The sequence below is a fragment of the Eumetopias jubatus genome, unplaced genomic scaffold (assembly GCF_037043125.1).
Source record: "Eumetopias jubatus isolate StellerSeaLion01/CBP00866 unplaced genomic scaffold, mEumJub1_p1.0 scaffold_13, whole genome shotgun sequence".
Taxonomy (NCBI): Eukaryota; Metazoa; Chordata; class Mammalia; order Carnivora; family Otariidae; genus Eumetopias; species Eumetopias jubatus.
Window position 1 is genome coordinate 99,586,716 of NW_028274819.1, and position 27,629 is coordinate 99,614,344.

The following is a 27,629-nucleotide window of genomic DNA, read 5'->3' on the forward strand; positions in this document are numbered from 1 at the left end:
ACAATCATCTAATTGTATAGAAGTCAGACTCTGGGCTCAGATTGCCTGTGTCTGCGTCCCAGAGCCCTCACTCATTGGCTGCGTGGCCTTGGGTAAGTTGCCTTGATCTCTCAGTGCCTTACTACCCTCATCTGTAGGCTGGGATGATAGCAGTATCTACCACATAGGATTGTTGGAATGTTAAAAGAAGTCCTCTAAGTAAAGTGCTTACAACAGTGCCTGGCATGTAGAAGAGATGCTTCTCAAATATTTGTTGAATGAATCTCAATAAGGACATCTCACAGAAGGTGAGCAGGCCCATGGAAAGGGAGCCTGGCAAATTTGGGTCCTAAGAGAAGCCTTCCTAAGCTGCCTTTGCTGACCTGTGCAATGCTGTGATTTCCTGATCTTGGAGAATACCCTAGCCACTGTGAGTTAGGCATGTTTCTGAGCTTCTGCGGTTCCCCCTCAGAAGATGGGCCCCTTTCTTGCTCCTCAGAGCAGGCTTGCTCACCCACCAGCACTGGGACTGTCACCAGGGGAGGCAGTGTGAGGAGGAGGAGGGAAAGGTGGGGCCACTGCCTCCCCAAGAGCCTTTCAGCCGCTAAGGGTGCGATGCCTGGTAGGGACAGCAAATGCATTTGCTGCTAGGAGGATGCCCCTGACACCCCAGCAAGGAGCCAATGAATGTGTTTTCCAGCACTACTGCTAATGGCTTCATCATGGCTTTTTATGAGATGATGTGAATTGCTCTGACCAATGAGGCTTAATGGCCTCCCTCAACAAGCTGCCCGGTATATTCTCCCTGGAGGCTCGGCTCAGAGTTAAGCCAAGAATATTAATACAGTCCGGATGCAGGCCCTCCTCCTTCTCATAAAGTTGTGGAAATTGAGGTCAAGTTGGGTTCCCTGCAATGTTCTTTAAATAAGCAGCAGAGTGGTTTGTTTGCTCCTTGATCTTCCCGGTGGAGAGGGAGGGGCTTGCGGGAGCTGTAGACCTGGGACTGGGCCCTCTCTTCTTCGGGGCTGTCCCCACTTGTTCCGAGGTGGCCCATCTTAAGGAGGCAGGCTCCTTAGCACAGAGGGAGGGCCTGATTCCACCATTCAGGGCTGCATCCCATAGGGCAGGAGAGCCTGAGGCCACATGCTGGTGTGAGAGTTGCAGACAGCTGTCCTCGTGGTCGGGTGGCCCTGCCCCAGTCAGGCAGCTCCAGTCCTGAGGACGTTCTCCCACGTGCCGGGGTGCGGTAATGGGAACATGTCAGCGAGTCGGATGCGTGAGGTCTCTGTAGCCCTGTCCATACTCCCACCCCCGCCACCCCCGGCGTTTTATAAGCGAAGGAGCCGATGGACAGAGAGGGCAAGTGTCACCACGGTCCGTCCGTGTCAGGGCCAGGTTTAGAACCTTGGGCCGGTCTCTTGCTTCCCGACCCAGATCTTATCCACCCACAGTACCGCTGGTCCTCATTCGGCCCTCGGGGGCTGGGCCTTTCCCAGAACGGCCCCCACAGGTGGAAGACCCACTCCCAGGGTCTCCTATGGTTTTCTCTGCTCCAAGCAAGCATCCTCTTTCCTCTTAGCACGGTCTTGAGACCCTTCACCTTTCTCCCCATGGTGTGATAGAAAGTGCACGAAGATCCTCCCTAGGAGAGATGGGTTCAAATTCCAGTCTGTTGCTTATTAGCTGTGTGTTCTCTGGCACATCACATAACTATTCTCAGCCTAGAGAAGGGAATGATTTAAATTAAAAACAAAGGTGACACCAGCTCCTGTCAGGGTTGTCTGGGTGAATGGAGGTCATGGGTGTGAATGTCATATAGTAGGTGCTCAATAAATGCTTATAGTCTAAGCAATGTCAGCTTCTCTCAATGTCAACAGCGGATGCCAATAGTGGCTCGTGGCTTCGGACTCTCCAACCTAGCACAGTGAGGGCCAATCTCTTCTCTGTGGGCTTGGCTTGGCATGGAAAGTGAGGTGTTTTTTAACTTTTGCCATTCTCGTGCTAGGCTGGAAGCTTCTGTGGAGCAGGAACTGTCTCCTGTGTACCCGTGCCAGTGGCTGGGGTATAGTCAGCGCTCAGGAAGTGCTTCCCGAGTGACTGGTGTTTGAACTCCGAGTGGGGGTGGGGCCCATGCCTCAGTGGCCCAGGAGGTTATTGCCAGAACGTGGCTAATCCAGCTTCTCCTCTCCCCTTCCCTGCAGCTCGCCCTGAAGATGTCGGCACCAGCCTCTACTTTGTAAATGACTCCTTGCAGCAGGTGACCTTTTCCAGCTCCGTGGGGGTGGTGGTGCCCTGCCCGGCCGCGGGCTCCCCCAGCGCGGCCCTTCGATGGTACCTGGCCACGGGGGACGACATCTACGACGTGCCGCACATCCGGCACGTCCACGCCAACGGGACGCTGCAGCTCTACCCCTTCTCCCCCTCCGCCTTCAATAGCTTTATCCACGACAATGACTACTTCTGCACCGCGGAGAATGCAGCCGGCAAGATCCGGAGCCCCAACATCCGCGTCAAAGCAGGTAAGGTGCCAGCCACCTGCTCCCGGCTGGGAGCTCTATCTGGAGGGCGGTGATGATGGCGAGCGGGCAGAGCCCCTCCTTCTGAGGAGACCTGTGTGCCGTGCTCCGGGGAGGGGCGTGGAGGAAGTCCGTCTCTGAAGGAAAGTTTTCTAGTGCTTTGGAATCTTAGCTCCCCGCTTACTGCATGTCCTTAGTCAAAGAGAACACTTCTCCAAGCCTGCACTTTCTCCGCAAAGCTGATGCTGGTGCCTGCCCGGTGCACCGCTCCACGCGATGGTTAACTGACATAGCACTTTTAAATCCCGTGTTCACTTCAGTGCTTGAGTCCTGGAAAACACACCCAGTGAGTTTCTTTCTTTTAAAAACGCTTTTGTTGAAATACCTAAAGAAAAGTGCACATATTATAAGTAGATAGCTTGGTGAATTTTCACCAACTTCAACTAATATCCGGATCAAGATACACAATATCAGCCCCTCAGAAGCTCCCCCTCATGCTCTTTTCTGTCACCATTCTCCTGGGGGAAACCACTGTCCTGACTTCCAGCAATATAGGTGTTTGCCTATTTTTGTACTTTATATAAATGGAGTCCTGTGGTAGGTATTCTCTTGAATCCTTTGCACACTATTGTGTTTGTGGGGTTTACCCCTGCTGCTGGGCATCGTTGAACGGGGTTGTTCATTGTCATGGCCGGCCGTGTAGTTGTTCAATTGTTCGACTCTACCGTGTTTATTTATCCATTCCTCTGTTGATGGATCTTTGAGTATGCTCTGTCTCATGAGAACAGGCATTTAGGTAAAAGTCATGATGGAAAATTTTAGCCGTGAAGGATTTTGGTCTTTGGAAGGGTTGATGGAGGCAAGGAGGGACGGGTTTTTCAGCTGCTGTCTTTAAAGAAAATAGAAAATCTCCTTTCTCAGGGTTAGGTCAGGAGTCAAGGGAATGGCTTAGATCAGCTTCTCTTAATTAGGATGTCATGATACACTGGTGTGTCCTCATCATTTGTAAGGTGTGCCTGAAATAATAATGAAGCACTGAAGTTGGGGGAACGATTTTCTTAGAAGAGCTTTCTGGGTGGGAGAGGACAGGTAGTGTTTTAGCTAGCCCACTGGGGTGACACCAGGCTTGGAGGCACCATCTTTCCTGATGAATGTGTGGGCCGGGGGAGGGAAGAAAAATAGGTTCCAGGGAAGGCCTCCCAACCTGCCTGCCAAGTGACAGATCCTGCAAGATCTCTAACTTCCAGGTTCCCTCTGCTTCAGGAATGCCTCTCAGAGGTCCAAGTTTCCAAGTAGTTAGGAACAGGTACATACAGGGGGTGAAGTGGGGTGGGCGCTCTTAATTAAAGAGCTAGTCTTCATCCTATTGGCTTGCTCGTGGGGAGATGTGAGCTCTTAGAATCCAGGACCATGCTCAGCATCTCTCTCCTGGGCTCCCCGTGGAACTTCCTCTTTTTTTTTTTTAAGATTTTATTTATTTGACAGACACAGCGAGAGAGGGAATACAAGCAGGGGGAATGGGAGAGGGAGAAGCAAGCAGGCTTCCCGCAGAGCAGAGAGCCCAATGTGGGGCTCGATCCCAGGACCCTGGGATCATGACCTGAGCCAGAGGCAGACGCTTAACGACTGAGCCACCCAGGCGCCCCTCCCCGTGGAACTTCTTTTCAGGAGTAGGTCCTTTGCACTGTTCCCCTCACACCACCAGGTGCTGGGCCGGGAGCCCTGAGACAAGGGTTTGGTGCAGCTCTGGCCTCCAGTGTCTGGAGGTTCGGGCTATTTCCTATTACGTGCCTGTTACTGGGTTAGGATGCAGTTTTCACAATAATCCTATAAAGTGTTTCTTACAAATGAGGGACTAAGATGAGGAGAGGTTAAGTGGCTTGCCCAAGGGCACGTGGCCCATGGGTCAGAGGTATAGCTGTAATGACAAGCAACCTTCCCCCAGTGCTTCCCTGGGCCAGGCCTTTTACACACTATTACCATCACTGTTGTGTCCTTTTACAAATAAGGAAACCGAGGCTCCGAAGGCTGACCAGCTCTGGTGCAGAGTCACGCAGTGGCTCAGAGGAGGAGGCAGGGGCTACTTGCTTGCTCCTCGCTGCTGGCCTCTGCGGGCCCCCTGGGACTCTCCCAGGGGGTGTGCCCACAAACCCCAGGTTTTTCTACTCTTCCACTTTGCTTCCCTCCTGTGTTTGCTCCCCCTTGGCCTCCTGCATGCTCTCCTCACATCCACGGGCAGTGCCCTGCCCACAGCCACGGAAGGCCAGACCCCCGCCCCAGAGAACGGGCCGAGGGGCTCTCCTCTCCTCCCCCCCATCTCCACCTCCCCTCCACCTCAGCTCTATCTCTTGCCCGCCACAATCACCACACGGAGGCAGGGAGAGAAGAAAGGCCTGGGGGGGCCGGGCAGGGCTGGCCTGACTGGAGACCCAGCCAATTAAGTGGCTCTTGATGAAGCCAGAGGGGCTGCAGGTGCACAGCCAGAGGGCCGCGGGGCCCCGAGCATCACCCTGGCAACCGTGGCCGGGAGAGCAGGAGGGCACGCTGCACAGGTGCCTGCTAAGGGGCGAGGTCGGGAGGCAGTGGGAATCTGGATGCACCAGCCCTGCTTGGCAGAGAAGGGGTGGGAGGATGGAGTGAGCCCAGAAGGGCCCATGCAGAGGAGGACAAGGGAGGGGCAGAGGCAGGCCCCTGGGCCCCACCCCCAAGGCCCAGCCAGCCCACCCATGGGACCTGACATGTGGAGTGGCTGCAGGTGACAGCACCCCCTGAAACCAGCCCTGGGCCTGAGGTGGGGGCCTCCACTGCACGCGCTGCAGGGAAGGAAGAGTTAACTGTGGAGGCAAGGGCAAGCCTGGAGGTCAGGCTGTAGGCAGTGTCAGGAGATAGGAGGAAACAGTAAGGATACTTTGTTTTGGAGAATCTTGGAGACCGTCCATTTTCAGAGATAATCACAGTTTTAAATATTCTCTTCCATTGTCCTTATAAACCACCAAGCCCTTCCAGAAAATTCTGTGTGTCAACTATGTTTTTCCCAGGCCGCCTTTCACATTGAAGTGGCACAAAAGTCTGTGGTTAGGTCATGTGTCACAGTTTTTATTTTTGGCAAATTATGGTCACCATGCCCCCAACTGTCGCCACCCTGGGCCAGGCATAATGCAGGAAATCAAGTGTGATTTCCTTCGAGGAATTCTATCGTATTTCCTTGTTACCTACATATCCTCTTGTTGGATGTGCGGCCCTCAGTCTCCTCCAATCCAATGGTTTGTTAAATACTCACTGAAATTAGAAAGGTTCGAAGTTGGACTTAGGGACTTGCAGAGGGAGACTGGATATTTCTGAGGGAGAGGAGGCTGTCCAGTGGAGCAGGAAAGAGGTTGCTCAGGCAGGAGTTAAGATCATGGCAAGAACTTCTGGGCTGGTTAAATGGGAGGTGGGGGAGTGGTGAGGCCTGGGGCTGCTGAGGGAGCTGAGCTGGCTCTCTGTTCCCTTCTTGGGCCCCCACCGTGTCCCAACCTTGTGACACCCCCCCTTCTTCCCACCCCCTCATCTCTCTGCAGTTTTCAGGGAACCCTACACCGTCCGGGTGGAGGATCAAAGGTCAATGCGTGGAAACGTGGCCGTCTTCAAGTGCCTCATCCCCTCTTCAGTGCAGGAATATGTTAGCGTTGTGTCCTGGGAGAAGGACACGGTCTCCATCATCCCAGGTAAGGCAGGACTGTGGGGCCATGGCAGGGAGGGGTGCTGGGGGCGAGAGGAGAGATGAAGCAGAGGTGCTGAGTTGGTTGTTGAGCTGAGCTCTTGAGGTTGGTTCTGGTGATTGATTTGTTCTTACTGTTCTGGTGATGCTTTGGCCCAAGAGCATCTTTGGTCTTGGCTTGGTACGTCTCTGTGCGGGGCGGTGAAAACCCATATGCCGGTGGCCTCTGCTCGGTGTGCAAATGTCCTGTCCGACACAGGAGGGGTCCTACTCCCCCAAAAGAGTGGGGCCCCCGTCCTTCCTGGCTCCTGGGTCTTTGCTTGCCTTTGCTTTTGGTGGTGGGAGGTGAAGCTGGAAGCCCCTTCACTGTGAAGGGCTGTGTAGGGAGAGGAGCTTGGAGCCGGCTGGGTGGCCAGCGTTCCCACATCACGTGACTAGAGCAGTGAGCACCGGGTCCTCAGAGGACCAGACCTGAGTTTCATGCCTATGGGACTATTTTTTCATGAGTTGGCTGAAGAGCCCGTTAGGATTCTAGCTGGCCTCGCTCTCTCCTGGGGTATTGGGGGAAGAGGTTAGTACCATGTCATAGGTTCACCTTGTTAGAGCAAGCCTTCTGTTACTGGCTCCCTTTCCCTTCAACAGGAAATCAGGTCTGGAAACCCCAAGAGAGGACCTTAAGTCCTCGAAATACCTCTTGGCCTCTGGTTACAAAATGGTGGTTTTTTTCCCCACTGCTCTGGCATCACTGCCTTCATCCTGGCACCTTGCGTGGCATGGGCTCTCCTGCTTTTTCGTCCTTTCTCTGCTGAGGACCTTGGTTTTTCCTTTCTGTGAAATGCAGGGACTTGGCCAGGTGCGGAGTGCCCCTGCAGCATTGATGTCCCATCGTTGGCCATACAAAATGATTCCAGCTGCTAGGTTTTTGGGTTAGTTAGGGGAGGCAGACATCTATGCATGACACCTGTAAAGCCGGGGTTCTTAATCCTGCTACACATCTGAGTCCCGGGGGAACTCTTTGAAAAACACTGGTGCTGGGGACCGACCCCAAATCAGTATCTCAGTGGGAGAACCTGTGCATCAGTATTTTTAAAGCTCTTTCCATGGTTCCGACACCTAGCTAGGAGAAGAGCTGATGCTTAGGCATATTTACAGCTAACATGGCAGGCTACTCTTCTGGAGACGTTAATTGGTGTTTTGCTCCTGGTACTTTTTCCTTCTCTCAGTTCCAAGCAGATGGCCAGGCCGTTATGTTTCCCGGCCTCAGAGCTCCTAGCAGGACAGGAACCCGAATCTACTTGAGGACAGCTGCTCTTCCTGCCTTTTGTAAAACCATAAGCTAATAGGAAAGGTTAGGATGGGTATTCTAGCTGGGGAAGAGAGCCTCTGAGGACAAGGAACAAACGGGAGACAGATGAAGCCCAGGGATGGGGATGGGACTATGGGCCGCTTAGTGGGTACAGCTGGAGGAAGCGGTTGGACCCCACAATGGGTGGCTGTGTGTGGCTCCACAGGGTCTGGGACGGGGGCCAGGGTTCTCACGTCCAAAGGAGGCACAAGGTACACAGCCAAGACCCAAAGGGATCATGCCGGCAGGGACAACCGGCTGGTGAGAGACCCCAGACCTTGACACATTACTGGGGGAAGCCCCCAAAATGAAGACTGAATGTCCCGTTTATCCAACAGAGTCAGAGTGAAGGTGCTTTACAGAACCCGAAGGAATGTGGTATTTCTTATACATTTGAGTTTATGGACTAAGAGTTATACTCATTAAAATATTAATTATTAGGAGTAGTATTAAATAACAGTTATTATCTGAGCATTTACTATACGCCAGGCATTGGCTAAGAAACTTTCACGTATGATCTCATCTTATCCTCATAAAAATCCATAAGTGTATTTCTCCCTCCACTTTACAGAAGAGGACACAGGCTCACAGAAGTCAAGTCACTTCTTCTGGGTAATGGATCCATTAAGCAGGCGGCCAAGGCTTGAACTCAGGTCTGTTCTTTCCACCTGTGCACTCACCCCGACACAGAACTGCCTCCCTGCACCCATGCAAATGTGTCCAGTAGAGTGTTACTGTGAGGCTTTAAATATGTGCTGTAGACAAGGAGGGCCTTGGCCTCAGGAAGGGGAAAAAAGTCAGTGTTGGATTTTAGGGAAGGCTTTGTGGAATCGAGGTGAGTGCAGTGACGAAGAGCCTGGACCCTGGGACCAGACTGCCTGGGTTGAGACTCACCCTACTGTTTAACCAGCTGGGCAGGTCATTTGCCCCATGGTGCCTCAGTTTCCCCAACTGCAATAAAATGGGGATGATGATTGACCCACCTTATAGGGTTTAAGAAGTTAATCTATGTGAAACGTTCTGAACGCTGCCTGGTACACCGAGGACAGCTGTGGCTTTGATGATGATGATGATAATGGGGTGGAAGAGCGCATTCCCTTCCTCTGGGGGTTTCCTGTTGTGGTGTATCCGTTTCCACTACGTCACAGGCTCTGCCTCCCCCGTTAGACTGAGTTTTCCAGGGTGGGAACTGGCTGGTGTTCATCCACACATCCCTGGCTTCTGACACACCCCCTTGCACATGCAGGGCAGGTACACACTCAGTGTTCCAGGGGAGGGCGAATGGATGGTTGGAAGCGTTCTGAAGGAATGTGGGAATGGCCTTGATGTAAGGGTGAGTGCGGTGGGTGTGGGGTGGTACGAAGTCTAGCTCCGATGGGAGAGAAGACAGGTTTACCTGACTCCTGTGCGTAGGAGCTGGAGGCAGTGAGCTTCCCCGAGGTGACCCTTGTAGTTGGTGCTTCAGGGCTGTCTTTGATGTCAAGACACGGCTGGTGGCCCCAAAGGGCATAATTATCAGGGAAGTGGGCTTGATGCTAATCTGCGGGGCTCTGGTAAACTTTGGTTCTATAGCACCCCTTTCTTTCCTTTAGCCTTGGAGAATTTTCCTCCCCTGCCCAGCCCTCCAGCACCATCCGTAATCATTCTAGATCCTTCTACAGCTATGGTTTAGATCCAGGGACAGACTTTCCAAATCACATGAATCCAACTAACACGCTCCCAGAGGAATCCATGAGAACCAGAGATTGGAGTTTTGCTTCCTCCAGGCTCTGTAGATGAGAGGCCAGAACTTGGGCCCACATGCTGCATGCTTTAATTTTGGAAAATACAAATTGTTTATTGTTTTTTTTCCCATAAAAATAGGATTCTCTGACATCCGTACACTGTACCCAGTGTGTGTGTGTGTGTGTGTGTGTGTGTGTGTGTGTGTGTGTGTGTGTGTGTGTGTGTGTGTGTGTGTGTTTGTCTGGGAGGTTGGATGGCAGTTTCTCATGGTGGGGGAAGATTTAATGATTAGATTGCCTTGGAGTTAAGGAAGGATCAAGGAGCCCGTTATTTCCCCCTGATGCCTTAGGGTCGGCTTCTGGAGCAAAAAGAAAGTGTTGACTTTGATCTCTGGATGGGCAGGTCTGGGTTCAAATCCTCCACAGACCACAGGGCCAACAGGAGCGGGTGCTGGAGAGCAGCAGGGGGCCCCAGGAGACATCTCCTTGGGAAGACCAGATGCCCTGCGAGGAGGGGGCACAATGGGGTGGGTGTAGGCCCCTGCGAATGAGGAGCCTGCCCTGCAATGCCTCTCTCTGAGGGGATTTGGAAGGAATTAAAGGCTTGGTGCCTAAACCAGCTCCGGGAGTTGGGTATTTGTTCACAGGCTAGCCTGCCTTGTTGTCCACACTCGCGAGGAGCAGGTGAGCCTCCCTGCTGAAACTCTAAGCAGCTTCTTGACTGTGCTTTCCCCAAGTAGAGGCTGGAGAGACCAAAATGCAACCTTTCCCAAAATGGTACTTTTCCCCAGAGCTACCTACTGCACCTGCCCCTTTCTCCCCCTGCCTTTCCCCTCCGCTAAGCTGGTCCTCTTCCTTCCATTGGGCTATTTAAAGACCTAAGAGCACAGAACTTCTCACCTATGATCCGGCAGACCCCTACCCTTTCCTTCTCTCCTGGGGGCCTTGGTCTTGAGGAGAACTGGCTCTCCAGAGTGGGTGGGGTGGGGGAAAGAGGGCAAAGGGCTGTGCACCAACATAAATAAAAATTAAGGCCTCCAGTGAAGCCGAGATGTGGTTTAATTTCCCATCTGCATGATCACCATTACAATGCATGTTATTGGATATAAAGATAAATCCGGCCCTGTTCCTAATAGCTTTTAATTTCCACCAGACCTGATTATATCGATGCGGGCTCCTTGTGGGAGTTTCCCAGCATGCTCTTCACCAGCATCCTGACTGGCTCTCTTGGCCCCAGAGGGGAGTTTTGGACACTGCTCAGATGCGGGCCAGATGTGTCGGCCGGTGCTCTGGAAGATGAGCCTGGATCAGAGGCTGGGGCTCTGGAACGCTGGCTTGTCATCAGGCCCTGGCTGGGCGGGGAGCCCTGTGCGTTGGGGGAGGGGAGAAGCAGGGGCAAGGAGGAACCTGGTCAGAGGGGTCCTTCCTGGCTAGTGGGCAGTGCTCCTGGACCGCAGCCCACCTTCGCCCGGGGAGAGAGTCCGGGAGGGAGCCCGCCTCCCTGATTGTCCCCGGGGTGCCAAGTTGTCCTTGGGTTTTCACACCTCTTTTCATTTGATCCTGCTGTCTCCTCTGCACCTATCCCCTCCTCTCCTTGATATACTCTACTCTTCTTTTGTCCTTTACACTTGGTCCACGTGCATCCCCTTCCAGGAGACCTTGCGTAAGCCTGCCGACAGAACTTACCGCTCCTCCGATTCCATTCCTGGCACCCTCCTGTCATTTCCTCTTGCGTGATAGGCGGTGGGCTCTGTCTGCCTGCTGCAGGGGGGTACACAGCTGTATCTTTTCCATTTCTTTATCCCCAGGGCCCTCGTAGCACCTGTCACAGCATAATAACAATAAGATTAATGATAATATCTATCATGTATTGAGACCGAAATTATCTCTAATCCTCACAATGACCCTTTCAGAGAGATAACATTTTTTGTTTTGTTGGGATTTTTCTCATTTTATAAATGAGGACATTGAAGCCTGGGGAAATTAAGCAACTTACCCAAGGTCACACAGCTTGTAAAGGCTGCAGCCTGGGTTTGAACCAGGCTCCCCCAGGGGCCCCTGCTTCCTGCTGCCTCCCCAGAGCAGGCTCCTCATTGAGAATGGACTGTCCTCAGGTCCTCACAGGGGAGGAGGGCCCATCCCTGTCTCCTGCACTTGCCCGGGGACAGACACGTGTCCCCAACCCTTGCACCGACCTCTAGCTGCGTGTTCAGTGACCAGAGGCTCTGGCTTTTCTGAAGGGCCACAGATCTCCAGCTGAAAGATCTGGGAACAAAACAGCCATTCTAACAAGAAGGCTTTATTGGGCACTGGCTCTGTTTTTGGCCCAGTGGGAGACACAGACCATCCTGATCTGGGAGTTTAGGATTCCGTTCATGTTGTCAGCTCTGATGGACAGAGATGGGTAATCTCAACACAGTAAACAATCACATACGGTCTTGGTTTACTTTGGAATGCAGATTCTACGTATTAATTGCATTTTGCTCAGGCTGATACTGAGACGACCTCAGATCCCATATGTCTACACCAACTTGGACGGGGGTTGGAGCAGACAAGAGGGAGATGGGTGGTGCCTGGAAACCAGTTTGGATGCATCTAGGCCACAAATGGATGGAGTCACAGACTCAGAGTTGGAAGGGCCCTGGAGGTCCTGGGGCCCAGCTTGCACACTTACTGATAATCCCAGGTCCAGACCGATGTGCTCTCAGGGTCCCCTTTCACGCCTTCTCTCCTGACATTCTCAGGATGCATTATTTTAACTGCTCTTGGGGTGCCTTTTTTTTTTTTTTTTTACTATCAGACTTCCTTCTTTGTCTATCTAAAGCCTATCCATCTTTCAAAGGCTGGTTCAAATACCACTTTTTCCATGATGTCTTTCCCGATTTCTGCTATGAGTGGATTTAAAAATCACCCTGATTAACCTTCTTCAAGGGGATCCTTTTGTGAACTCCCTCTGGACTTTCTCGGTTCCTTGCTCAAGGCACTAACCGTGTTTTGTCCTGTAGTATTTGAAATCTGTGTTATCCCCATTACAAGAATATATAACCAGCAAGGGAAGGCACCATATTTAATTCAGTTTAATTCAGGCCCCTCTCCCCCTCCAGTCTCATTGAAGATGATTAACGAAGATGATACAATGCCAGTCTCTGCCCCCACTGAATGGTCATGTGGCAGGGAGGAAGGAGGAGGCCTCTGTAAGTCACAAAGAAACTCCGTGGCATTACAGGGTTTAAGTTGGGCGGTCCTTGGTCTTTATTTCACTGAGCCGCTCCAGAGGGACCCAGAGAGAGATGGCTTCTGTGGGATCCCCCCAGTGATGCTCTGCTGTTTAGATGCAAAATTGGGGATCTCTGTGGGGCGCCTGGGTGGCTCAGTCAGTTAAGCGTCTGCCTTTGGCTCAGGTCATGATCCCGGGGTCCTGGGATCGAGCTTCTCCCTCTGCCCCTCCCCCTGCTCATGCTCTCTCTCATTCTCTCTTTCTCTCTCCCCCAAATAAATTGAATCTTAAATTTTTTTTTTTAAATTGGGGCTCTCCACTCTCAACTATTTAGGGCTATAGAGAAAAGGGGTTGGGATGGTCAGCTTGGGCTAAAGTGAAGTAAATGGTGCCCTCAAGGCAATTTAACACACGGGGTTTGGGCCCCTGCTGGGTGATGGGCACAGGGTCAGGCCTTGCAGAGGAGTAACACTTGCCCGTGACCTGCTTCTTCCCTTCAGCAGCTTCCCTTCAGAAGCCATGATGCTTCCTGATGGCGGCCCAGTGAGGCATCATGAGGGGGAGGGAGGCCTGCCGTCGGGTTTTGGAGTCTGTTCCACCGGGGGTGGAAAGAGGGCTTCCAGTGGAGGTGGCTGCAGGGGCAAAGGCAGGCAAGGCGGCAGAGGATGGGGTGATCGGGAGGGTAAGTGAAGTGGCGAGAGCAGTCTGAAAAGGATGCCGAGCCAAGAAGGTCCTGCCAGTTCTAGAAAAAAGAAAAAAGAAAAAGGTATGCATGGACAGAGCAACAGGATAATAGTGACTCGTACTTACTAAGCCCTGCCTCGGGTGCCAGGCTCTGTTCTAAGCATTTTGTGTTTAGCTCATTTGGTCTTCACAACAGTCTGATGAGGGGACTGTTACTCCCCCATTTTAGAGATGAACAAAGTGAAGCACGGTGAAGCTAAAGTTAGTAAGTGGTAGAACCACAACTTATCCTTATGTGTTGTTTGTGCTCCTAAGCACTACACACAGTCGCCTCGCAAAAACTTGACATGCAAAAATGTATTTTAAAAACTCTGCAAACCCACAAGGAGAGGACAACCCGATAGAAAATTGGGTAACAGATGGGAGCAGACAGTTTACAGAAGAGGTGGGATGCAGCGGAAAGAAGGCAGGCTGTGGTCTGCTAGTCCAAATTGGTGCTCTTGAACGAGTTACTCAGTTTATTCATCTGTGAAATGGGGATAATGAAACCTGCGCATGGAATCCTTTCAGTGGAAATCAGGCCTCTGCAGAGACTTGAATTCTCAGGTGGAGAAGGAGTGGTCTAAACACAGCAGGGAAATGACCCCCCAGGTTCATGATGTTGCCCAGCCTTGGCCCACGTTGGGTGTCGGGCTGAGATCCTGAGAAGGCCATATGGGACCAGGGCTAGATAGAGGGCCACTGTGGCATTTTTAACTCCAACAGTCCATGATGGTATCTGGGCAGAATGGAGAAACAAATGGCCAAAACATTGTGGTATTCGTCTCTGTATTCATTTGTGCCTTGCACCGTACCCGATAAAAATTGTGTTGAGGGAAGGAGTGAAGTCCTGTGGTTTGGTGCCAACACAGCGCAGATCCCTTCCACAAACTGCCCGGTCTAATCTCGATGCGCTCAAACCCTGGTTCAGTAATAACTAGTAACTCCACCACACCACCCAGTGTAGAAAGTGCTTTTGCATGATCTCATTTGCTCTTCACGGTAGCCCCCATTACCTTCCCTGCTTTACAGGCGAGGAAGCAGGTGCAGTGAAGCTTGGGGCCCTGCCGGCAGGTACCTGAGTGTCCTCTCATTGAATTCTTCTCTTCACTCTGTGAGGCAGGCCTGCCACCCCCATTCTTAGGTATACAGGAAATGAGATTCAGAGAGGCCGAGCAGTTTGCTCCAGGTCACACAGTGTCTCAGTGCTAGAGCCTTGCACTTGGACCCAGAGCCCAGGCCCTTTTCCTCTAACAGGCTCTCATGCCTCCAGCCTGAGGGCTGTCTCAGGGACGCTAGGCAATTACCACTTTCCTTACCAAGGTGGTTGCAGAAGGAAAAGGCAGCCGGCCCTTAAATTTGTTGTTGTTTATTGTCCACTTTGAGGGGGAAGGGGCCTCAGATTCAGACAGCCTTAATTTATTCCTCGGGGTGCAGAGAGAAAATCCTACCTTCTCAAGCCGTAAACCACCCTTTGTAGGTTCGAGATGACAGGGAGGCATCCAGAAGCAGCAGAGGAATTCTCTACCTAGTTGGGGGGCCTGAACTGAGATGATCATGGTTAGTAAGAAGAGAAGTGATCAATTATCGACCTCTTAGGTGATCCGTGCTTTTCATGAGTCATTTTGTTTAATCCCCCCGAGGGTCTTGTATAGCGGCTGGCATTATGAGCTCCATTTTGCAGATGAGGAGCTTGAGGCACAGCGAGCTCAGTCACCTGCTCAAGGCCACAGAGTGAGGAGCTGGGCCCAGAGCCGTTTGATGTCAGCTCTTAGAGATGACCTGGGCCACCTCTTAAACTGTACCCTGCGGTCTTTGTCACCTTTCCTCTCTGTGGAGCTCTCTGGTTTATAAAGCCCACTTACAGGCATCTACTGAATCTTTCAATTCCATCTGAGGGGGCCGAGTTCTTAACCTCGCCTCGCAGACAGGGAAACCAAGGCTTGGGGGGGATTGAGAAGCCTGCCCAAGGTCACCCAGCCAGGAAGGGGGCATACAGGAACTCCGGTTGGATACCTGCCCCTCAGGAGCCTGTGAGGCCCCACCCGGACCACCTGCCCGCAGCTCCCCGGTCCCCCTTCCAATCTCCTGGCAGGCAGGCTGCTCTGAAGTTGCACGCCAGTTGGTTGGTTCCAGAACCATCAGCCACGGCTCCACAGTCGAGCAAAATAGTCTGTGTTCACAGGTGCCTCTGGCGGTGTATGCATGTGTTGTGTTTTGCTTTTCCATTTAGTTCATGGCAGGTGCCACATTTCCAGAGCGCCCACTGGGTGAATTTCTGCAGATTTAAGACAATTGCAGGCAAATGCTTTGCCCTGAGATCACGCCGTGGCAGTGGACACAGAGCAAGATGTATTGTTTGGTTAAGTTGGCACCTCGGTAAGTTACCCTGAAATCAGAGTGGGATTCTTTATAGAAGGTTATCCTACACATAAATCATCATTAGACTACCTCATTTTTGTTTAATGCCTACCTAACTGTGCTGTAGTCTAAAAATGTGTGTTTAGTGAAGTCAAGGGTTGCAGGGAAATTATAGGGTTTTCAAAAACCCATTTGCTTTGCTGGTGTTCACATCAGAATCAATCTTGCCTTTAGTTCTCAATCTCATTGCAAACATGCAGCATTGCTCGCCGAATTCTGGCATTTAATGTAGGGTAGCATTTATTCAGAAGAAGCCAACGGTGCTTACAGAATGGGAGAACTATGTATAGATGGCACTTCCTGCCAAGCCTGTGATTTGGAACTCTGTTTGCGTATCAGTGAGACCTCACGGCCAGGACCTGAGCCGCGTGGGCACGGGGCTGCGGTAGCGAGCAGGGGCCTGCGCTGGGGAGCTGTGGAAGGAGAGTCTGCATCCACCACCCCACAAACCTCGCTGCGCCCCCCAGCACAGAGTAGGTACGTGGCTTGCTGAATGCCTACCAGGGAGGCTTAAATGGGGGGGAGGGTGTGTGTGTGACTGACCCTTGGATTCGGAAGGGTGTGGCTCCGTGGCTGCTAGTCAAGCCCGCATTTGCTCCTCATATGCTCAGATCAGCAGGGCTTGCTAGGAGCCTCTTCTTGGGGGAGCAAAGCTGAAAGGGTGTAGGCTCTGGCCTGGTGAGACCTGCTTCACTTACTCTCCGTGGGACCCTAGGGTCCTTTTATCTCTCCGAGGCTTTCTGTCAGTGGCTGTGCAGATGAGAAGTTAGGTACTTTTTCTAGATGGAGAAAATAGATTTTCTGTGGATAGTTCACGTGTTTCTAGATAGATCTGGTTTTGGGGTGCTTTTTGTTAGATTGTTTTTACATAAATCTTTTGTATGTAGGTTGTCAACTTTGGTTTGTGCTGATCAGACACAGGGTAACAGTTTTAGAATTAGTCATCTCCTCCAGGCCCCGGAAGGTCTCCATGAGGACTGAACAAGTAGGTGGGAGCATCTAGGGTGAGCATATAGGAGCTGAGCTGTGGTCTCAGTACACTGGGGGTCACTTGGCCTTCAGGGCTGAGCACATAAGGCCAAGATATCGAGGAGACAGGGGCAGGGGCACGGTATTTCCCCAGAAGGCCCAAGTCCAAACCCTAATATTATGTTGGCTTTTGTGGTCTAGGGGGCATCTTGGTGTGTGCAGAACCCTCAGGAGCTTAGAGGCATGTGCCTTTGTCAGCCAAAGCCTGCTTTTCTCAGTGGAAAGCTGAGCTAGTGGAGTCAGGAACAGTTGTCTGCCTCTGGAGTGGCAGTGGGGGCTCAGAGGATGGGGCAAACGCCTCTAAGTTGAAAGTGCTTTCCTCTCACACCTAGAGACTTCTCCCCTCCACGTCAGGGTCAGAACATACCTGAACACCCACGTCTTTAGGAACACGAACTCTGCTGGAAGCCTAGAGAGTCAGGTGTGGAGCAGATGACAGAGTGGAAGATGGAAGCCTGTGACAGTGAGTGGCAGTGGGGGGTGGGCGTGGGAAGTGGAGTCTGGGCTCTGAGTTCAGCTACTGAAGGGCACTGGGGTCGGCCTTCATCCTCTGTGTGGTGGTGTGTAGGGCTCTCCGAGACTTTGCCAAGCCAAGGAATCCTTTCTGAGCACATATGGCTGGGGGCCCACTTCACCACGCCTCGGAGCGGGACTCGGAAAGGAAAAGGCTTGTGTCTAGAGTGTTCCAAAGCCTGTCGTGCCCGACACAAGCCTAGAGAGGCAGTGGTACCTGCTCAGGGCCTGCGCCCAGGAAAAGGCATGGGCTCCATAGGCGGTAGCTGACTATGCTGTAGCTTACGTTGGCTTCATCCCCTGAACCTGTCTAAACGGCTATATTGGCGTAAGCAACAATCAGTGGTTGAATTTTCACTTCACTATTTAATTGAGCAAATGTTTCTTGAGCACTTCCCGTGTGCAAGATGCTGTTATGTAGACGGTGATTCCCAAGGGTCTTTGCTTGAGGATCGCAAGGGATTTGGAGAGATTCCTCTTTTTACACACCAAAGAAACTCATTTTAATTAAAGTGTATATGTGTGTTGGTGTACAAAGAGTATGCATGATATAATTTGTACCTATTGAATACATATATGGATTCACACTCAGTTTTTTAAGATTTTATTTAAATTCCAGTTTAACATACAGTGTGATATTAGTTTCAGGTGCACAATATAGTGATTCAACACCTGGTGCTCAACAAGCGCCCTCCTTAATCCCTGGCACCTGTTTCCCCCTCCCCACCCACCCCCCGCCCCCGCCCTTCCCCCTCCCCTCTGGTGACCGGCAGTTTGCTCTCTATGGTTAAGAGTCTGTTTCTTGGTTTGCCTCTCTCTCTCTTTTTGTCCCTTTGCTTGTTTTGTTTCTTAAATTCCTCATATGAATGAAATCACATGGTATTTGTCTTTCTCTGACTGACTTATTTCACTTAGCATTACACTCTCTGGCTCCATCCATGTTGTTACAAATGGCAGGATTTCATTCTTTCTTATGGCCGAGTAACATGCCATTGTGTGTGTGTGTGTGTGTGTGTGTGTGTATTTATATATACCATATATATGTCACCTCTTCTCTACCCGTTCATCTATCACCGGACACTTGGGCTGTTTCCATAAGTTGGCTATTGCAGATAATGCTGCTATAAACATCGAGGTCCGTGTCTCCCTTTGAATGAGTATTTTTGTATCCTTTGGGTAAATACCTAGTAGTGTGATTGCTGGACAGTAGGGTAGTTCTATTTTTAGCTTTCTGAGGCACCTCCATACTGTTGTCTGGAGTGGCTGCACCAGCTTGCATTCCCACCAACAGTGCAAGAGAGCTCTCCTTTCTCCACATCCTTGCCAATACTTGTTGTTTCTTGTGTTTTTAATTTTAGCCATTCTGACAGGTGTGAGGCAATGCCTCGTGGTGGTTTTGACTTGCATTTACCTGAGGATGAGTGCTGTTGAGCATCTTCTTATGTGTTCACACTCATAGTTTTTGCCTCTGGTAGACCTCCCATGTGTAGACCTCCAGAAGCGCCCCAGAGCAGAGACCCAAGGCAGATACCTTGGCCCACTGTCTATGGGGAGGGGCATCTGCATAGGAGCACCTAGCTCAGAAGTATGTCTGGGTGAGTGTACAGATCTTGGCCTTTTCTCCTGAAGAGAGAACAGTCCCCTTTCCCCTCTTCATGTTCTGGGCAGCACTGAGGGTGCACGAGGTGTTCTGAGTTTTATGGACAGCCTTGGATCAATTGCTACTTGAGGAGGACTGTGAGGTGTGGGTATAGGAAGGGTGGGCGGAGGCCCAGAGGATGTCCCAACTCTAAGCCTGCCCCTGAGAGGCTTGCTGCCTGATAGGTTGAGCTTGGGACACTGGTAACCCCAACATGAGGCAGAGTGTGATTAGGGCCCAGGAGAGGCACAGCCCCTTGGTGGGGGCGCTCAGAGGTGGGGAGCCCTGTCTGGTGTGGTGAGAACTGGTGCCACATGAGAAGCAACATTTCCCGTGGGTCCTGGAGAACGGATTGTTTTGGCAGGCTGCGCTCCTGCAGGGGAGAGTGTACTAGACCTGCTGGCTCTGAACTTCAGAGTCACCTGGGGAGCTTTTAAAAAACACTGTCCAGGCCCCCCAAACAATTAAGTCCGGATCCCTGGAGGGTCAGACCCAGTCGTCTGTATTTGTGATAGCCCCCTAGGTGATTCTGGCAAGCAGCTGGGTGCTCTGCATACAGGAGGCTGGGGAGTGGGGGGTAAAGTCCTGGGGCGCTGAGAACAAAGGCCGTGTGCTCTTCGGGGAAGCAGCCTGGTTTGGCTGGAGCTCAGGCTGCATCCAAGGATAACTGAGGCTGAACTGAACTGAATGTAATTAAAGGGTAGTGGGGAGCCAGTGAAGATTTTGAGTGGGGGGAATGGTCAGGACTTTGGGGAGTTGGCCTTCAGTGACTAAGGAGGTTCCCAGAAGCATGAAGATCATCTGTCTGTCTCTTGGAGTCTGAGTTTCCCCTTGAATTTCCTGGGAATTATCACTGAGCATCCTTCAGGAAGGCAGGCCGCCCCTCAGAGTCTAAGCAGTATAGGGATTAAAGACAAGCTAAGTACTCTCTTTCTTTTTATGTTAGTGAGTTAAATTTGTATTGTGCTTTTACAGTTCATAGCACACTTTATATGTATTATACCTTGACTCTCAGAACGTTTCTGTGCGGCATGGAACGGTCGTTCCCCTTTCAGAGGCACAGACAGGGACTCCGAGAGGTTCCCTCACTTTACTCTGCTCCCCCGTCAGTCCCTCTGATACTCAGGGTCGCACCACGGGCCAGAGTATATTCGGCTTCTGGACGGTGGGCCGGATGCAGAGCCAGGCACTGTCACAGATGTGACTTCACGTTTGAAAGACAATATCTTTTCTGTTTCCCATGGTCTGTGGCCCGTGATGAATGGGCAGAGACCTGGCCACACCAGTAGTTACACACATGGATAAATACAGTGATGATATGAGGAGACTGGGAAGGGCTTGGCCAAGGCCAGGAAGTAGAGTCAGAGTGGGAGGTGTGGCCACGCTGCGTGGAGTGCCTGGGCGCTGCACCTGCTTGCATGGAATCTGGAGGGGAGGGTGAGAATAGAGCCCACAGCCCTTGGCCTGTGCCAGGCACGCTGTGACTTACTTTGTACAGACGACCTTGTGTAGTCCTCTCAATATCGTGATGAGGGGGCGGGGAGTAGTAGCCTCATTTTAAAGATGAAGGAAACGAAGCACATAGAGGTGAGATATCTCACCCAAGGCCACACAGCTGGTAAGAAGTGGACCGGGGACTCCATCCCAAGTCATGTGGTGCAAAGGCCAGCTCTTCACCTCTAGGCCATCCGTCTGGGTCTCCTGGGTCCCAGTGCAGGGTCTTCCTCCAGACTGGGCTAGCAGGACTCCTCTTGCCCAATAAAACACCACAAAAGTCAGGCTTCAATCTGGGTGCATGGTGTCCAGATCTGATGTTCAGTCTGAATGTCAGGTATGAGGCCTCATCCCAAGGGGGAGTGTCCAAGCATGAGGCCACCCTCCAGGCTGAGAGCCCAGCATCCAGGCATGGTCTCTTTAACACCTCTCTGCTCTTTGCCTTTCCCTCTCTTATGTGGATCGCCTGACTGTCACCAGCTCCCTGGGGTGCGATGGAGGCTGGGCCAGGAAGGTGGGGAGGTTGCACAGGTTTCCCGCTCTAGCTCTCTCATGATCTGAGTTCATGTCCCTTCTCTGGATGTCCATTTTCTCATCTGTAAGTGAAGGGGCTGGAAGAGATGATTCCCTACATCCCTTTCACCTTGGTTCAGTTTAACACACTCTTTGAGCCCCCTGCACCCCCCATCATCCTGGGCACTGGGGGCATGGTGACAGGTCCGTGTCCTGTTGGGGAGACAGACATGTCAAGAAAACAGTTCCAACATGTATGTTCCTTAAAGAACCTCTTGCATATGGGCAAGACAGGAATTGTCATGGCAACTGTGTTTGTGATGGCGAAAAAATTGGAAACCAATATGGATAAATTAAATTGCTTAGATTTCTACAGTGAAATACTATACTGCAGGGGAAATGCATGAAGCAGAGCTTTACAAATCAGCCTGAACATGTCATGAAAAAAAGATGTTGAATGGAAAAAGAAGCAAATCGCAGAAAGATGTGTACATTATGGTAGCATGTGTATAAAGTCTGAAAACACGCAGTCCCCTGCATTGTTTCTGGATACATACATATGTAGCAAAAGTACAAAAACATGCATGAGGATGATAAACACCATATTTAGGGTAGCGTTTACCTCTGAGGAAGGAGGCAATGGGCTCTCACTGAGGGAAACACAACTGTGCAGAATGTCTTATTTTTAAAAAATGTTTCTTCTTAAAAAGATCTGAAGAAAATATAGCCAAAATAAACATGGATGATTTTATATTATCTTTACCCTTTTCTATAAGCGTGATAGATTTCATTTCAAAAGCACCTGTTTCAACACAATATACTCGAAATGCGGGGAGAAGGGCGCAGCCGAAGTTTGGGTGGCCGTTTGGGTCCCCCGGTGACATTCCAGGGCTGGGGGTCTGGGAGTGCAGAGAGAGTGGGTTGTTGGTGAGTGTGGGATTTGGGAGGCTGATCCCAGGGGGTCTTTGTTGGTGGAGCTGGGGAGGGGCAAGTTCACAGACCCGCATGTCAACGATGCCCTCCGCGACCTGTTCCTGCCCCCCTCTGCCCGGGACCACCTCAGGCAGGGTTGATGCTCCAGAACCAGTGATATCAGCGGTTAAAAGTGGTGTAAATATAAGAGGAAGAGAGACGTGTCTGCCTCGGGATCCCCTTGTAATGTGTTCCCAGTTTAATGAGAGTCTGGAGACCCAGCAGGAGGCCGCTGAAGATGAAGAAGACCGGATATTCATGGGGCTGTGAGGCTCCTTGCTCCGCCATTCTCCTCGGAGCTGGGAGCCCAGGACTGTCCTGGCAACCGTCTGTCTGTCCTTCTGTCCCGAAGGGCAGTAAGTCAGTATCAGAGGCCAGCTGGGGAGGGAAAAGTGACTTGGGGATGGGGGAGAGGCCCGGATAATTACCTGCTTAGAGAGATTTACTCCCAATTCCAGCTCAAATGACAAGAGAAAGCTGGGAGCCCAGGTCCTAGGCGACCAGGAAAGCCGAGAGGGAAAGCCGATCTCCTGGTGCTCCCGGGGGCCCCCGTGGGACCTGGGGAACAGAGGGCATGCTGTGCAGGGGGCCGCCGAGCAGGGCTCACCAGCTGCCACCGCCTCCCGCTCCTCTCCCAACACCTCCTTTCCCCCCAATTCATCCTGCAACAGTGATTTCCCTTGTCCTTCCTTTCTCTAGTTTGCCCACCCTCTTTCATCCCCAGGTTCTCAGGGGGCACCCGCAGATGATAGATTGGTAGATGGTCAGGGAGGGAAGGGCCTTGGAAACCATGGAGCCCATTCTATAGATGCTCTTTGTGGCCTTGACTGGGGCTGGGATCCAGGCCTCAAGAAGCTGCCTACTACACAATGAGGGAGGTGGTCTCTTTCTCAATGGGGTAGATTTGTGTCCAGGTCCTCCAGGGTCTGGGAGCATTGCTGGACTTAAAAAGAACAGAGAATTAGCAGCATGCGTACCAGGGTGTGTGTGTGCGCGCGCGCGCGCACAAGACAGAGTTTCTACCTTTTCTTGTCATAAGTAGGCATAGAAGAGACGTGTTCCTGAAAAGTGATGTATCGAATCGCCTCTCAAATGGAGGAGTACTCTTTTCAGGGACACCTTGAGGTGATCTTGGCCAGCCTGTGAAGAGTTGGGCACGCTCACACACCACTGATGCAAGCACACACTGGGTGCAACCTTTCAGGGACAGAGTTTGGCATCGTGAAGCCATTTGTACCCATGAACTTTGGGCTCTGTCCTTAAGAAATAACCAAAGAGGGCAGTAAAGATTTCTGTTTATGGCAATGTTATTTCCAACAGTGAAAAAAAACGTAAAATGTCCTCAAGACCCAATAATAGGGGGATGAGTAAATCATTTATGGGTACAATAATGTAATGAAATATTCCAATGTGTTTTTAATTACACGGGAAAAAGATCATAATATGTTAAGTGGAAAATACATTTTATCTAGGTAATAGGGTTCCAACTGGTTAAAAAAACACATGTATACATCTTGTAGATGAATGTCTTGAAGGAAATGCTTCCAGGCTGTTAGGGATTGTTGTTGTTATCTCTGGGCAGTGAGATTAGGAATGCTCTCTGTTTTCTTTCTTACAGTTTTCTAAATTTTGCAGGTCTTTGTTGAGAAGGTTAATCACGAAGTGGTTTGAGAATAGGAAAAGGCCATACCTGAGGGCAGGTTCCTTGCAAAGTTGGAGCTATTCCTGTTTTTCTAGCAGCTTCCTCTTTTACGAAGTTCCTTCTTCTGTTGGGCAGAAATGTGCTCTCATGAAATTCGCCCCTCAGGCCCTCCTCCGGCCCCCTTCCCACTCCTGGACTAACAGAATGAGTTTTCCTTCTTGCCTTGGGGTACCCGAAGTTAGCTGAAGACAGACCTCATCCTGTCCTGCACCCCTCCCCCCACGTCCCTTTCTCCTGGCTTGAGCAGCCCGTTTCTGCAGCCGTGCCTTCTGGGATTCGATCTCGTGTCACCCTGGGTGCCCCCTCTGGTCATGCTCCAGTTTGTCAGCATCTTTCTCAAAAGCCGGGCCAGAGGGACACCCCGCACCACAGATGGTACGCACGGAGGGCTCTGCGAGACTCCAGCCGCTCCGAGGCTGGTACATGCTGTTTCTCCCAGGACAGCTGGGGTCAGGTTTCTATCAGCCACCCCGTGGCCTTGGCTCCTTCTAAGCTTACTGGTGCTCTGTATCTCTGGGCCCTGAATTTCTCAACTTCCCCATTACTAAAATAAGAAGAATAATATTTTTCTATAACCCAGATATTGATAGGATGGCCCCTGCTTAACAGCTTAAAAGCTACAAAATCGCCTCTCATCTCAAGTCCACATCCTTGGAAATAGCCTGTGTCTTCCCCAAGGCATCTGCAGTCTCCAGGAAGGGTCCGGTCTCATGGCCGTCCCCGGCTGTGGTTTCTCAGCAATGCCAAATTCTTTTTCTTTCTGCATTTCAGGGATGCTGCTTTTTCTTTGCCCTGATGCAGAGCAAATGTGGCCTCAAACTCCTTCCTGATTTTCCCCCAAATCCCAGCCTCCCCTGGGCCCGCATGTCTCCTATAGACCTTCCCGAGGGCCTTGGGGAGATGGGGACAGCATGGCCCCAGAAAGGCATCCCTAACCCTGGGAGTTCATTGGTACCCACCGTGTTGAGTGGCCTGCTCTGAACCGGGGCTGTCGATTCCTCTCCGAGAGGAGCCCAGCACCACTTTTCTCCCTCCCACTTCCCAAATTAACCTTCCTAGCAGAATTCAGAGGGTCATTTGGATCTTTTACACAATTTCAGGGAGTGTGTTGACATTGATGAGTATTAATATATTTAATAGAAAATCCCTGGTGGTGTACTTTCCTCTCCTCCTCTCCTCGGATGTTTTTGTTCTTTTTAAGATTTATTTATTTGAGAGAGAGAGAGCTGGGGCAGGTGGGGCAGAGAGACAGGGAGAAAGAACCTTAGGCAGACTCCCTGCTGAGCACGGAGGCTGGCGTGAGGCTCGATCCCACGACCTTGAAATCATAAGCTGAACCCCAACCAAGAATCTGACGCTCAACCAACTGAGCCACCCAGGTGCCCTGAAGCATTGTTTCCTCTCTCCTCTGAGGTTTTACCAGAGTGGGCTTCCCTCCTCCCAGGTAAAGGGCCTGCCCTCCCGGCGGTGGTGAGGTGTAACAGAGACTCCAGGCGCACTGGTGCGATGGCTACAGGTCAGTGTCTCGTCCCAGGGCTGGCGTGGGGACAGGTTGCCCGGCTGGCCTTGTCACTCTTCAGCAGGGTGCTCCCTTGTTTTGGTGGCGTCAGCCCCCCGCACTCGGAGGCTGCCCCCCCCCCCAACCATGGGTGGGGAAACTTTATAATCTGGTTTTGTGACTTGGTGAAGAGGAAATGTCAGAATTTCTTAAGAAGGTTAAAAAACAAGAACTCCTTAAAATGGCTCGTTTTGCATTTCTGTCTGCAGTTTGATTATAGATGTTGTCTACTTGGAATTCCTGAGCCCATGGGAATCTTCCAAAGGGCAAAAGCTCTGGTGTAGGAGAGAGAGAGCAAGCCAGAGGAGGTGGGAGGCCAGGGCCTGGGTCTTGGCAGGGTCCCGCCTTGGACCGAGTTACTTAACCTCTCAGAGCTTCCTCACCTATAAAATGGGGGTACTGATGGAAGTTATTATTTGTCCCGGGTTATTTCCTTGGCTCTCTCTCATCTCAACCAGGAGCCAGGACCAGCGGCTGGGATTTCACTGGGCATCTGCCTCCTTCCTTTTGGGAAATTCTTCCTTAAACTCTCTCTTCTGTCATAGATTAGCATTCACATAATCCACTTTCTCTCTCCCTGGCCTTCTGAGTGTTTTATATTTCCTTGCAAGCCCTGGACCAGTCTTTTGGGGCTCCATGGAGAAAGAGAAACCAGACTCCAGCACTGCCTGGGGACTTACACTGCAAGTCCTTGAAGGCTTTTGAAGCATTGTTTCCTTAGACCCACAGATCTCAGAGTCTGGTGCCTGGGGCGGTGCTTCCTGACTGTTTGCACTTCTCAGTACAGGTAGAACAAAGATGATGTTGGTTTGGCGTATCCGGGGCAAAAGGAGGATGTTGCCTGCGATGGGGGTGACCAGTCCCCACAGGTGGCGGTGGGGATCTGCCTGCCCCATCTCTGCACGTGGGTCATCCAGTCTGGAGCCTGGAGGAAACTTGGGATGTCGTAGGGAGGTGTAGGAAGGTAGCTGTAGGTAGTTGAGGGGGTTGGTTCGAAGCTGATTTCCTGTGGGTGAGGCAGTGACTTGACGACGCAGAGGGGCCCAGGGAGCTTCCCTGCAGCCTCTTTTCCTCCCTCCCCTGTCTCCGCCTGACTCCTCCCGAGGGGACTTTAATTATAAAGTCACTGTGTCAAGAATAGCTAAAAGGGGGTGAGCCGGTTAGCTGTCACCTTCAGCTTTCAAACCTTTCCTTCTGCTGGTGGTGAAGAAGGATCCGTCATGGCCCATGTTCCTTCCTTCCTCTCTGTATGACAGCAGATGTGTGTTGAGCCATCTCTCCGCCCACCTGCCCACCCACCCATGCCTGCCTCTGCCCCCCGGGTCCCGGCCCATGATATAGTCGTAGCGCAGGTGACAGTCAGGGGAAGCTTCCCGTCTCCAGGAGAACTTTCAACACGAAGGTGGGGAAGATCAAGGAGCCATGGTTGTGGAGGGGAAAGAATGATGGAAACAGAGTGATGGCAGTGAGGTGAATTAATTCCCTGGTGTCGGATTTAATGAAGGGCTGCCTCCTGAGCTTCAAAAAGGCACATCATGGAGTGATCGGTGCTGGATGCAGGCACAGCTCCAATTAAGAGTTTCTGCATCACACAGGGGCAGGGCGCCTTTGAATCTCTAGACTCAGGGGGCTTTTCTGCCCCCTCCCCCTTCCTGGCTCCGAAGAGCCTAATCCAGAAGTCAGGGATCTTTGCTCCTCTTAAAGGGAAAGACCCCAGGATCTTTCTCAGCTGCCTCCGTGTGTCCCTGGTGGTCCCGCCTTCCCCCGTCTCCCTTAGGTGTCCTTACGTCAGACCTACACCTCTCCTTTGCAAACAGTGCCTATCTCCCGCAGTCCCCAGTGAATGAATCCTAGAATCACAGAGCCTTAGTTGCTGGGAGGGAACTCGCAGGTAATCTGGTCCAGAGTCCTGTAATTAGTGACAGAGTCGGGACTAGACCCAGGCTCTCTAGAATAATCTCCCCGGCCTCCTGTCTCTGTTCTGGCAGCAGAACCTCAGGGTGAGCGGCATCTGCTTTAAGCCCCATGAAGTCATCGGTCTCAGCTGCCAGTTCAAGGTGATTCTCACGACCATTGCTGAAACCCCGCAACTTAGCCACATATCACACTTGACCATCAACAAAAGTGTCCACACATCGTCTCAGGTGGTTATTGTTGTGTTGAAGCACAGGGAGAAGGGAGACGCTCTTACCCTGGGGTCTGAATCCTAGCTCAGTCACCAACTAATCCATGACCTTGTGCAACTCCTAGTGCTTGACTTCTCGACGCCCACCTTGTCTCGTTTGAGGATGGAGAGTAATAAGACTTACTGCACAAGCTCGTAACAGAGTAGGCTCTCATTTTGTAAATGAAGAATAAGGCTCGGAGATTAAGTGACATGCCCCAAAACACAGCAGAGAACTAGAACACAGATGTCCTCACTCCCAAGCTGGTGCTGTTTTGCATCACGTTTTGCTAAAATGACGTCCCCCTTAAGCTTCTCCATCATCATCGTCATTGTCATCTCAGCTACCACGTATTGAGGCTTTACTATATGCCAGGGACTAGGCTAAATGTTTCATAGGTTTCATCCCATTTAAAGCTG

At 51.5% G+C, this 27,629-nt stretch overlaps 1 protein-coding gene across 1 annotated transcript in view; it reads left to right on the forward strand.

The window, feature by feature from the left end:
- The window catches only part of DSCAML1 (DS cell adhesion molecule like 1), a 340,991-nt gene that overhangs the window by 13,405 nt on the left and 299,957 nt on the right, over positions 1-27,629 (forward strand). The window contains exons 2-3 of the mRNA XM_028106023.2: positions 2,181-2,498; positions 6,056-6,202. Coding sequence (XP_027961824.1) covers positions 2,181-2,498; positions 6,056-6,202 — 465 coding nt within the window. The remainder of the gene's footprint in view (positions 1-2,180; positions 2,499-6,055; positions 6,203-27,629) is intronic.